The sequence below is a fragment of the Corvus cornix genome, chromosome 3, assembly GCF_000738735.6.
Source record: "Corvus cornix cornix isolate S_Up_H32 chromosome 3, ASM73873v5, whole genome shotgun sequence".
Lineage (NCBI taxonomy): Eukaryota > Metazoa > Chordata > Aves > Passeriformes > Corvidae > Corvus > Corvus cornix.
Genome location: NC_047056.1, coordinates 43,040,372 through 43,054,043, shown reverse-complemented (window position 1 = coordinate 43,054,043; position 13,672 = coordinate 43,040,372). Strand labels below are relative to the sequence as shown.

At 38.3% G+C, this 13,672-nt stretch overlaps 1 protein-coding gene across 1 annotated transcript in view; it reads right to left on the bottom strand.

Moving 5' to 3' along the window:
* DISC1 (DISC1 scaffold protein) overlaps positions 1-13,672 on the bottom strand; it is a 189,295-nt gene that overhangs the window by 41,060 nt on the left and 134,563 nt on the right. The window contains 1 exon segment of the mRNA XM_039569478.1: positions 2,912-2,972. Coding sequence (XP_039425412.1) covers positions 2,912-2,972 — 61 coding nt within the window.

The window sequence follows — 13,672 nt, the reverse complement described above, 5'->3', positions numbered from 1 at the left end:
AGAACAAGGGTCCCACGAGAAGATGCTCATCTGAATTTCAATTATCTATATCAGGCAATTACTGTAAACTTCTCCTGTACAATCCCTCCTAAACGGCTCAAGTGATGAGCTGAAGTTATCCACGCAAAACTTCTTGTACTTCAGATATTCAGACATCCAGATGTCTCTGCTGAACTCACTTTGGTTACCCTAACTCTGACCACTTTTGCACATCTCCTGTTTGCTAACAAAAGGTAAGCAATTTGCAAGGTCTACCATGGAAGAGATGGCAGTGGTACTTACAATCTCAAGAGAGCAGCCAATGATTTAATGTATAAACTTGAGGAATGGTTTGATGTATGCTGGTGACTGGGAAAGAGACAGCAGCAACATTATTAAATGTGCTATTTGTTCATTCTTTTCTTGGAGGATATTGTCCTCAACAACTGTCAGTCCACTCTCAGAATACAACCCATACTTTAAATAAGGAAAAAAAAATGTCAAGCAATCTGTATACTTAATGGGTGGTTTGCCTTCCTTGGGGTGAAACTAACAGATACTGAACATATTTCTGGGTTTTGTCAATGCATATTTTCCCATTTTTTCTTTACGTACAAGGCTATCAAAAGAGTAGCATTCCTAATGAAATGTGTTCTATTAAGCTACCCAACAATGGATGCATTTTTTAGGTCACAGTGAAAAGCATTGCACTTGTTTTAAAAACCAACAAACCAACAAACAAAAAACCCTAAAACCCCCACCTCACCAAAAGGTGCTCCAGCAAATAAGTTATGTTCCCCTCCCCACCCTCCAACCATTAAAAAAAAAAAAAAAAGGACAAGAGGAATATATTCCACACTAAATAAAAAAGGTGGGTGGGAGGGAAATTAACTGAAAAAACTGATATTTTTTAAACCTGAATCTTCATTAAAGCTGTTTTGTTATGAGTTTTCTTCATTAACTTCCTTTTCCTTCTGTTACAAAGTGGTCAAAAACAACATTTCTGAGAGTTCTGCTTTACTTTGAAGCTGTATCTTAAATTGAAGGGTTCTGAATCTAGGCTGTTTCTATTTGAAACATTACCTGGCAAAATTATATATTTCATCTGGAGAAAAGCTTTAGAGGCTTATTTGAATTCATGCTACCCAGACTTGATCCTCTTTTGGTTTCAAGAGCATCCCCAAAGGCGCATCCATGAGCCAGATGCAAATTCTACCTCTGTCTAAAATGTAATCTTAAAACTCACTCTTTAAATTTTCCTTAGAGACTCTTTCTTTAGCTTATGATATATATAAATGAGTAATCTGAGCATCTGTATGAAGACCGCAAATGAGAAGCTCTCTCATGTTACTGCTCTAAGCAGGGGCAGGGTTCAGGGAGGCCTATTGGGCTCTTGCTTGCTTTTTCTTTTTATTGCTCAAGCTGTAAAGATGGTGCAGCTAACTACTTAAAGACCAAAGAACGTATTAAAAACAAACATCTATAACCACCTTATTAGCATAAAAATAAACTATTTTTCAAGACATCGTATCTTGGAAACTTCTTTCTGATAAAAACATTAAAGGTTTTCTCTTGCCATCAATTTTCAAACAAATTCTTAGCCCTTAATTACTTGAACTATTTTTAGACTTATACCATTTGCAGATCTTGGAAAACAAGTTCAGGAATGAATTGTCACCATCTGGGACCTGCAAACTCTATCTGATAAACCTCTGGAAGGAGAAACAAACATACAGATTCTCCAAGTATTTAACACTTAAAGAGAAATTTACTTCCTTCTGAGAGCCTGATATGTCAAATTAAATCCATACAGTCTAGAAGCATCAAAACATGTTGCTATACTTTATTTTTTATTGAAGAGTATGGTTTTCAAAAAGGCAGCACACAAAGTCCTTAAGATGTGTCTTAAACTAATGGACTGAAGTATATGGAGTAAAAATGTTATTAAGAGAGGGCTAGGCAGCACACAGACACAAAGCTTGATCTTCAGGTCTCTTTCCATCATTTTTAATTCAGATCTGAATATCTTTTAAATTTAAGAGTTGAGTAAAATAAATATTTCTATATTCAAAAGTATGAGTGAACAAAACTAAACATATAGAACCCTCTCTTTGTCAATACAACAAAAAAAATAGCAAGGGCAACAATTTATTAATTATACCTGCTCAGTAATGGAAATGGAAGTGGTGTTAATTTGGTGGATTACATTTCATTAAGACACAAACTCCAGTTACAACCCATGAAAGCCTTTTTCAATACAAATACACTCATTCAGGGCAAAGTTCACTCACTAGAAGATTCCATTACAACAGCAGTGTAGTATTTGCTAACCATATTTCAAGGAGAAGCTGAAAGTCAGAAGGGGTCACCTAGAACCCCCTTCACGCAGCAAGAGAAGGAAATATAAATGTTAGCATTTGTTTTAAAAAAAAGCATAAAAATCTGTAAATTCTGCATTAGGATTCAGTTCTTAAGATATCTCTATTGTTGTCTTGGTTTGTATTTGCTCTCCACAATACCCCAAATAGGCATTTTTCCAAAACTGTTACACAGACTGTCATTACTTGCTAAAGATGTACAGAATTCTGGTAAGGGATTCCTTGGCCTTAATCAGCACTGGGTTTTGCATAGGAGCAGAAGGGTGATTTTTCACCCAGTTGTCATATCCCCAATACTTCGGGGTTTCTGGCTGGACCACCACTGCTCCAGAGCAGTCCCGTGCACTGGAGAATGCAGTGATTCTTTCACCTGCACCCATTGCCAGGCTGCTGAACGCAGCCATGAACAGAGCTCTTAACACAATCAGTATTTCCTACTTTGAACTATTTTTGGTATTATTCTCATGCAAGTTTCTTAACACTTCTATGCATATCAATGCTGCATGTACAAGCATCTTTAAGATTTCAAAGGGTCTCCACAATATCATCCTTACCTATGTAGTTTATCCTCCAGAATCTCCATGTACTTCTCAGCACTTTCTTTTACACTGGTCACTGCAAAATAAAGGTCAAAGTTAGGTAACAGTATAACTGTACAGTTTCATGGGGGTTTTCTTTTTTAAACCAACTCATCTCTTACCCACATATTTTACACATATCAGTTAGGAATAAGAATTTCATTAATCTTTTTCACATTCAAATTAGAGTGTGGGTGTCTTCTCCCTTTTTTCTTGAAAGTCTATTGTCTCTATATTATAATAATAGATCAATAACGAATGCATTAACCTCTTTGTTGGGCCAGAAAAACTGTGAAACTAACAAAGGCACAGTTTGTAGAAGTTTCTTCTTGACAAAATAAAAAGCAAACAAAGACAACAAGAACAGCCAAAAAACAATCATCCCCACAAAAAAAGAAACATTACACATGCAGCTAGGTCCTCCTCTTTATCTTTAGGAGAAGTAAGCCAGCCTAAAACATGCATCAGTGCATGCACAACAGTCCTTTAAATTGTTATCAATTTTGCATCAAACTTTTTCTGATAAAACCAAAACACTATAGAATGAAAAGAAATATCACTCAAGATTGTTATGAAATTCAGGTTGGGGTTTTTTGTGGTTTGGTGTTTGGGGGGGAGAGTTGTGTGTGTTTGTTTTTAAAGTTCAGACCTAGATATTGTCTGAGTCCCTACAACTTCTTCACCCAGAAGACACTCCAAAAGACTACTTACCATAACACACAACAAAAAAGCTATTCTTTTGAATTACCACCAGTACTCCATCAATGGTAGAAGGTAAACCTCTTTCAGGAAAGTGGAGCCTTTTAGACAATAACCATTTTCACAATATGACAACATTTTCCCCTCTCCCTAACAGCTGTTTGCCAAGTCCAAGGCTAGTAGGACTGTAAATCAGTTGGTCTCTTTTAAAGTCTAAATTCATTGTACATCAGATGTGTATTTTATATGAAGAGGCATCCTACAGAGCATCACTGTTTTTACATGCAAAACTTGGATCAGGTACCCCTGTGAATTTACCCACTCATCTCCCCCACCTTCCTTACAATACAATGGCTCCAAGCACACACACATATCAAGCGCTTCCCCTTCTGTGTTTGACGGGTTTTTTTCCTTCACAAAGTGGAATGTCACCCACCAAAACCTAACCTGAAAACTCAGCATTAACCAAATCAGCTGTGCTGAAGTTTATACACAGAGGAGTTCACTGAGGTAATACCATTAGCAGCAAGCATCAGGGTCAGTGTAACATCGACTGTCTGCAGAAGGTGGTGTTCACCAGGTCACACAGCAGTCACACATCACTGAAGCCATCTGCAATGCAATGGCAAGTATAGAAGACATTTTGCAAGGTTGATTTACTTTTTGGTTGGGGTTTTTTTGTATTTTGTTTGTTATATGGGTTTATTGGATTAGCAAACAAACAAACCAAACAACAAAAAAACCTGAAACAAACAAAAACCCAAACCCACCACAGCCCCAGTAGTCTGGAAGCAGGACTCCGCACTATTATACTGTACATAGACAACTGCATTAGTTTATACATCCACATACCCAACTAATCATTAGAAGAGTGCTAGTGGACATTATGCAAAAGGGTTTATCAGGATTTCTGCAATGGCACTGGAGACTAAATAACTTTCCCTAGCTTGCAGCAGTTCTGTAACAACTACAGGGCTTAGTAAAAGCTCAGTTTCCTTACCATGCTTTTATTACTACACATCCTGCGGAACTGCGGAGAGCCTGCAAGACGGCAAGTCTTTCTTTAATGACACACTACAGCTTTATACAAATGGCAACCACTTCTTCCAAACTCCCTACCCATCAACCCCCAAATGCGCTGACCTGAGGCCCAGCGCACGCTTTGATAGCAAAAAGCTTCAAGGTGTACGGGTGCTGTACTTCCCCTTCTCTTGCCATTGTCACAGCGCCCTTCAACATGAGCTGTTACAACTCAGGGGCTTATTCTTTTGGATAATAAAGTCAGCAGATATTATTAATTTTCGGAGAGGGACGAGAAGAGGCGGAGTATCTGTAGCACGCTCACTTTGTTTCTAACCGATATAGTGACTTCTTACGTTACATGAAAGATAAACCTTGCTTTCAATTTCTCCTGCTGTGCTTGTCACTTTTTAATTGGGTTTGATCTGATAGAGTAATTCACACTTTCACAGTTCAGTCCTGCCCCTACATGCAATTTTACAATGCCCTTGAAGCACACAGCTTAATATATCAGCATTATTCAATGACAAAAAGTAATGGACAAGAATACACCACTAGTCAAAAGTAGGTCAGCAAAAAGCTAACACTCATTTGGAAATCACCTCACATCACTAAACCCTACTCTCTCCTGTCAAACGTTTTAACTACATTAAAAGAAATGCAAACTTTGCTGCTGAAAGAGAAAGCTCCCCAGACTAGCTTTGTCTCCTTGCCTTCTTCTCTGTGTAATTGGAAAAGCTGTGACCTGGTGATTTTGCTGGAAGGAAAACACATCTTAAAAATCTGAGTAAGGTTACTTTGCTTGTAACAAACCGTAGACAGCACTGCAACAAATACAGAAATACTTCCAGCCTTTTAGTTCATCCATTGCAATAGAAGACAAGCAACAGATTAGCAGATTTTTTGTTCTAATTTAATGAATCTATTCACCATCACTTCAAAGCAAAAAAATGCAAACAGGAAACTGTGTGTGCCTTCAATCTGGCCAAGAAAGTACTGGATGACAGAGAAAGAAAAGAAATAACAATTTATGAGATTCTTCTCTGCAAGCCAAATAGTTTATTTTTACATTTAAGTGAATGGGGTTGCCTTTTTCCATAAGTTCTCTGGGGATTTACATGCTTAGCTTATATTGGCCTTGAGGGGAGTTATTAAAATAAAGAAGTATAAATTCTCCATTAAAATAAAGAAGTATAAATACTCACAGAAGATCAGAATACCACGTTATTTGCTAAGACTAAAAATAAAATTTTCCTGTGAAGTCTTAATTGAAGAAAAGTGAGTCAGCATTTCTTTCCCTTATTTTATTTAAAATTTTCTTCCCCTTATTTTATCTTAAAATTTTCTTCCTCTTTACAGCAGCAAGGTCCAGTCTTGGAATCAGTCCTGGTCAGACAGAACTGAGAAGCAGCAGTGAGCTCCTGTGGTGGCCTTGTAACTGCTACAGAATGTAAATCTGCCATTTTAGAAGCTGCATAAGTATCATTCAATAATTAACCTACATAGTGTTCTTTTAAAATAACATCACATGTCATTTCTCATCTGAAAGCAACCCCAGTGGGGTAATGCTATTTCTGTTACTTACTAAGATTATTCGAGCCCGCATATGAAAGTGTATCATCACGTTTGTTCTTCGGTCTCTTATTCTTTGGTCCTCAAAAATTGAGCTTAAAAGGACCTATGGACTATGATATATGCTTTGGATTCTATGATCAATATTTCCTAAAACTTTATAAAACCTGAGTATCTGACTGGAGATACCTTGAGCCCAGTGTTCATATGGATGTTCCAGATGTGCATACTTGGCAACTCAGAAGAATAAATCTTTAAAATTTTATAAGGGGCTTAAAAACTGGTAGTCAATATCATAGTATTCATAGACCAGTAGTTCTCTACCAGACAAGTCATCCACTGAGTCCCAGAGATATAAAGTCCAAAGAAAATTCTTTGCCTTCTATCCTAGAAGGTTTTTTTTTTCTTTTTCTTTTTTTTTTAAATGGATAGAGAGCATGGATAAATAATGACAGAGTTTTCCACAAAATTAAAGCTTGGAAGAGCTGTGATAGCTCCTAGATCAATACCCAGCATAAAAAGAACTGCCAGACATCACCGGCCTGCATGACAAGACTGAAGCCTACAAAATTAGCCTTTCTGATCAACAAGCATTATGTTTCTTCTCAAATACTTTATTAGTCAGGTAGATCAAAACTCCCACTGGCTTTAATGAGATTTTTTCCTGACTTAAGCATCTAGGAATAAAAATCACTGCATGGACACGCATTCATCTACTCTGAGGATAGAATTAGGTGTGAACAAGGCTGACATGTTGCTTTTCCTGTCACTATTCTTTTTTTAAATGTAGAAGTTGTTATTAATACTAAGAGAAAATGAAAGCAGAAAATGACTCTATGAAAATGATTCCAATCTTTTCTGTCATGGAAGATGTACTACATTAATGCTCGAAGTTGGGGTCTGAAAAACTGAAGAATGGCTTTGATATATTTAAAGGTTCACTTGAAAAGACAGTCAAACTTCAGAGATGACATCTCAGCTGCCCAACTACATGTCAAGATGATTTATCAAGCCCCAGTAACAAGATTTTGGATTACAGAATGGTAAGGAATTTTGCATCCTGCAGACAGACGGGGGAAACCCCAAAGAACAAGCTCTGTGTGAAGAACAATGGCCTCTCTCCAATGCATTGCTCCCAAGGAACTCAAGTAGAAAGAGCAGAAAAGGTCAAGATTAAAGGGACAAAAATAAGTGCCTTAGTAAAAAAGCGTAAATACTCAAAAAAGACAAAGGAAATTCTATGCTGGTTCCCTGTCATCCAGTAATGAAGTAAATACCGAGATAGGTAGTTACTACCTGTCTCTTCCAGGAACTGTGGTTTGTTCTAAGAAATGTGCTAATTCTCTAAATATCATTGCAGAACAGCACAAAATCAGCCTGAGGAAATTACTGCCACCAGAGATGAGGTGGCCAAAATTTAGGGAGTCCAAATAGACTGGCTATTCTGCAATTAGAAGCACTACAGAAAGGTGAACTGGAAACACCAACATCTGTACTGAACACCTGAGAAATTAAAGCCAGACATTTAAAGACATAACCCAATCTTACTTGGTGGAGTTGAGAATATTCTCTGCCTAATTGGAGATGATTCCATAACTCAATCACGAGGTTTTTGCCTCCTTCTGTAAACAGCTGGCCTGGAGAACAGCATACTGTCCTGTCACACAACTGGAAAGCTGTGCTTTGCGGCGGCATACCACTGGAAGGCAGTTCAGGAGCAGCAGTTCTGCTGGGACTGAGATCTGTGAATGCAGCAGGGCTGTACACTATGCAGAGCTGCTAGGCAGTCTCAGTCCCTCTGGATGGAAAAGAGCCTGCAACAACAGCTGGGTGATTCAGTAATATTGATTTTACCATAATCCCATCCCACAGGAGAAGAGGGTGCTTTCAAGGATCCATTGTCAAATGACACTCCACTGCTTTCAGAGCCCTCAGAGGGATGGAGTAGGTTGTATCTTGTCCATGTGAAGATTTCCATCAGCATCGCTTGCCTCTCCAGCACGAGACACTCAACTGCTCTGATACCGCAGGGCAACTCTTCTGATACATAGAAGCAAACAACTAAAGGTTCCATCGGGAGCATCACTGTCTTAAAATACTTCGCTCACTCTTACATTTAAATACCTACAGCATATTTCCACTTTATACCCTCTAACTCTGGAAAAATATGGGAAGTAATAAAAATCTATGAAGAGTAATAGAGAAATACAAAATTGGCAGAACACATGACAGCATAGCATTTTGCCCCGAACACTGCTCTGAAACAGGAAAACACTGAAAGTACAGTGTGAACAACTCGCCTTCCTCAGGAAGTTCCCTTTGGAGCTGTGGATACAGAATGTCTACTGTTCAATTTCTCCCAAACACATTGGTACATCCTGAACAGGAGGAAGCATCATCTAACCTCCAGACATGCTGGGAATGGGTGGGCACTGCAAGCCCAGGAGAAGCAGCTTCCTCTCTCTAGGAGATCACATAAAGGCCAAGTTTGGCCAAGTTTTTCCAGCTTCTTTGGAAAGATGGCAGTATTTTACACATAGCAGAAGCAGGCAAAGAAAATGCTCCTTCTGCTTGTGTCAAAGTTCTCAACATATTTACAGATGGCTTAATTTGAAGACCTTGGTGCAACAACGATTTGGAGCCTGCAATAAGACAAGTGGCACCTTGCCTTTGACGTAAAAAATTACAGCTAAACATAGATAGCATACAGAAAATACTGATTTTAACAGAGAATCCACATTCTGCTCTCAAGTTAGATGTCTGGGCAGATATAAGTTATGGAAAATGTCAGAATGAACAGAAGTTTGACAAAGAAATAAAAAACAGAAAATAGATCTTACACAGAGAAATGACAGGAGGTGCCAGCAGCTCTGCCTATAACAACAACTGACAATTCTGTCTCTGAGCAAGGCATAAAAGGTTTGCAGAGGTGACAGGGAGCAGGGGAAAACCACCCTGCATAAAAAGGCACATTTGAGAAACAGACACTCCCAGAATCTGCCTCCTGAACCTTCTTTGTTGTATGCAGTACTTTTCATCCAAAGAGACAGGTGACCCTTCAAGTTCTGTGATGATTAAATCGCCTAAATTCAAGAGAATTACCATACTTTCACATGGTTTCTGAGTTTCTTTCAAATTTCTGCAAAATCTGTCAAACCTGACACAGGGATTCCTTCCATGCTACATGAGGGAGACAGCGGGCAGAAGGAGGCAAATTACTTTCAGTAAATAATTTACCTTAAAAAAAAATCAGCTGAAATTTTATGCATTGTTTTATTGCACAGTATCAAAGCAAGCATACTGATTTTAAATTAAAGGGCTGTAGGCCCAGCTGTCACCAGAGCACATAACTACATGACAAGAGACCTGCCCTGATACTTCAAGAGACTAAAGTGTAGGGAGGCTCACAAAGCAAACAGCAGCAGACCACCCACCTGTCCAGCCCCAGATGTGGAAGCAACCTCCTGGCCTTCCAACTTCTCCCCTGCATGTACCACCTCTGCAGTAACCACAGGCTACGTGCAGATCCCCTATCACAGGTTTGGTTACTTTTCCACAAATGATTCAAAAGCTACAAATGACAGGAGTGCACTAAATGGAATTTTAAATTGGCTGCAGAAAACCAGGAAGAAAACCATTCCTACTTCATGCATTTGGTACTGGATGACAACATTCTCACTTCAGGGGAATCTGAGCTCAAACCAAACTCTCTCTCTGTTTTACACTGCTGACCTAAATTAAACCAACTTGCCCCAGAAAGGTCTTCTTCATTGCAGACAGGTTTAACTTTATTTAAAATTAGATAGGATATGGATCCATACACAATTTCTAGCTCCAGAGTGACTGGAGTACCACTTCTGGAAGAATGCTGGAGATCTTCACCAATAACATCCTCAGGGGATGGAGGCACCTGAATTCTCTTATGGGAAAGTGAGGGTTGAGTTTTCCTCTCCCATTCCATCACATGGATAGGACCATCCTGTTTTGCTTGCTTCTCTGCAGCCACCAGAATCATTGTTTACATTTTGTTACACAGTAACTTATTAACGACTTTAGCATTGAAAGTACAATCTCTTTCCCAAAAACCATGAGAAAAGTTTCCTTTCACTTCCTATTCCTATTTCTCTTGCATTCTTTACTGAACAACTGGGGAGGAACAAAAGGGAAGGCAGAGGCATCAGAGAGCAATCTGCTTACATTTTCTCCTACCTGGTTCTCCTCTCTGCCTGTTTGCCACCTATTAATTCAATCCTCTGCTGACCATCTGTTCAGCCTCCCCGCTCAAAAAAAAAAATTTCCTTTTTTCATTTCTCCTTATAAAGCAAAGCCTGAACATCAAGGAGAGCCATGTGTCCAGCTTGCCCTCTGTAGATTGTCAGCAGTCACAAGACATCATCTGGAAATCATTACACACCCAAAAACAAGGCAACCAGACTCAACATGTGCAAAGGCACCAGAAGAGTTCAAACTTGTTACTTGAATTGCCACAAGTTTTTCCTGGAAGTAAGATTTATTTTAAAACTGCTAGATAAGATAAAAAGACCCAGAATGAGCCCTTTATATAGCTATCCAAGACAAACAACAGAGAACAATTAAGGCTTTATGCATGGGCTAAGCTCCACGACAACTACTGACAACACCTAATGCCTATGTTATGAAAAGCAGGAACAGATCAAACATTTTTGTCTGATGAGACAAACTATAAAACAAGTGAAAGCAGAATTCAATTTTTGGCTTAAGAGGATACTTTACAGCTAATATGGATGATCCATAGACCACTGGACACATGTCACAGCAATGCAAAAATATCAAAGCTTCTAAAAGACACAGTATCTGGTTTCAGGTGGCTCTTCTGCTGAACTTTCAAGTATGCAGTATTACACCTAATGCTTTAGTAACTAAAAAATTATATTATTAACCCATTTTGGCTTTTTAATTTAAGATTGTAAAGGAAAAATGACCAAAGATTTCTCTGAATCAACTCTAACCCCTCCAGAATTTTTTTCTAAAATATCTTTGCAAAATTTCATGCTAGTCTTAATACTGCTGATTATTTTTCCCTATCTCAACATGCTTGCTAGTCAGGCCATACAAATTAGCAAGAACCCAGGCAGCTACAGAGAGACAACCATAAGTCAGAGGAAAAAATATATTTTTATTTCAACAAATACAATTATTTAATGAAGAAGATGTTTTTGTTCAAAATTTTATAGAACAAAACCACATCACTGCAGCATAACAAAAAAAAAATTTAGAAAAATGAAATATGCCCCCAAATGCTGCTGTAGAATCTGGTTACTAAAAGAGATTAAAGGGAGAGCAGCATACAAGCATGAGAGCTTTGAAAAGCCACCAAAAAAGGGAAAAAAGTGTTTAAAAAGCCAATGCTATCACTGACAAAGGAAAATCTCAAACACCTTCATAGTAGAACAAATTGCTACTAAGGCATCAGTCCTTCAGGTAATTTTAAGGAAAGCAAAGTGGACCTCAAAGGTATATACTGAAGGTTAGAAGTAATATAAATTGCAATAGTGATGAGAAAGAATATTCAGCATTGCAAGCTATTTTTTAACAACCTTGAAATGACATCAAATAAAGCAGGGACTTCCTGTACCAAGGCTTACAAACGAGACCTGCAAATAGCACTAGCTTACATTTTTGTACTGCTGTTCTCTCCAAGGATCTAGAACAGGTCTTCAAACTTCAGAGAAGCAGCAATTTCTTTTTTGAAAAATAGCTGACAATGAGACCATGATACAGAGAAGCAGTGTCCCACATACACTGAAGTTTTCAGAAACCCCTTGTAAACTACTTGACCACTGTTGGCTATACCAGGCATCCTTTCTGCAATGCAATTACAGGGCTTCCATACAAGAAAAAATGTGAAGCTGCCCAGCAGAGAGGCTGAGCAGAGCCTGTTCTGTTCAGCCATTTCAGGGACAAGGGAGCTTTAATATATCACTTTCCTTAATCCCTAATAATCTTTGCCCTAGCTGCTTCCTCCTGGCATTATACAACCTGCACATAACTGCATACGAGTTTCATTAAACCCACAAGTAATATTTGGCTATGCCTGACACATCAATGTAAACATGATGCTTTTGACCATGAACATGCAGTGATGCCTTAAAAGCCTCTCTGCTCCTTACACACAAAGCTGGGGCAGAGATTTACACAATGTATGTGGGAGAATTACTGCAGCTGAGCAAAACAGATATACCTACAAGACCGTATGTGCACTGAGTGCTTCTACTAATCCTGAGCACCCAAAAGGGCAGAGTCACAGACACAAGGGCGCACTCTTGAGTGGACAGATGTTTTTTTAACTGTTCTCAAGACAGGATCATTAATTTAATTGGCTGACTTAAAAATGTTGTTTATACTATAAATTCTTTGTTAGTTTTCTTACTAACTTCCTAGTGCAAAACTCTACTACAGTAGAGTTCTTGAGAGCAACGGCTTTAATATCTCTAAGCTAACGTGGTCACAACGAAGGGATAAGATTTCACATACGGTGATAAAGTGCACTTTATAAATTAGTTGTACACATCACTTTACATTGCATAATAAAAATGGGTTTCCAATGACATTCCAATGGAAGACAGACTCAAGTACATTGCAAATTACCACATAATCTTCCCTGATGCTACCCTCTCTTTCTTATCTTTTTTTCCTTGATACTGTCTTCTGTCACTAGAATTAGGCATAAATCTGCATCTTCCCCTTATCTGGATAACCATAAAATATTTGAGCTCCCTGTAACCTTTTGGTTTTGTGGTTTTTTTTAAAGAGACAATTCATATTTAGCTTAGAAAGATGATGAAAAGAGCAACCTTATTACTAGTTCAAAATCTCTTTCTAGATTGAAGCAGACAGTTTCAGCATCAATAGAAAATCTTTTATTTGAATTAAACCCTAAGACCTCTGCTTATGTAATGTCCATAAAGAAAAGAAATTAAAGACCTTGCCCTTCATATCGAGTCTCTGCACTGCTATATTGTAAGTAGGATGAGTGAACTCATTCTTCAGAGCAGCAAAATGCTTTAATGCAGGGGCCATTAGAAAAAAACAAACAACTAAAATAGCAACTTCTGTTGAAATTGACACTTTCTTGACTTTTGACTGACTTTCTTTTTCGTGCATTTTGTTTGCCATATGACCCAAGCTGTCTCCCTCCCTGACTCCTAAGTCTATGCTGTTTGTGTCATTTTCTCCTCCGTTGTTCTTTTCAGTTTCCACTCTGCCTTTCAAACTCTTCTTTTTCAGATTTTGTCAGCTTTTCTCTTTCACTTAAGCTGCAAATCATTCAATACCACAAGGAATTTTACTCCTTGTTTTGCTCTTCATACCAAACTTGCAGTGTTTAAGCCGCTTATAGAAAAGAAAACTTGTAAGTACAAGCTAGTAAGGATTCCTGAGACAGCAGTTTGTGGATACTTTACTGGT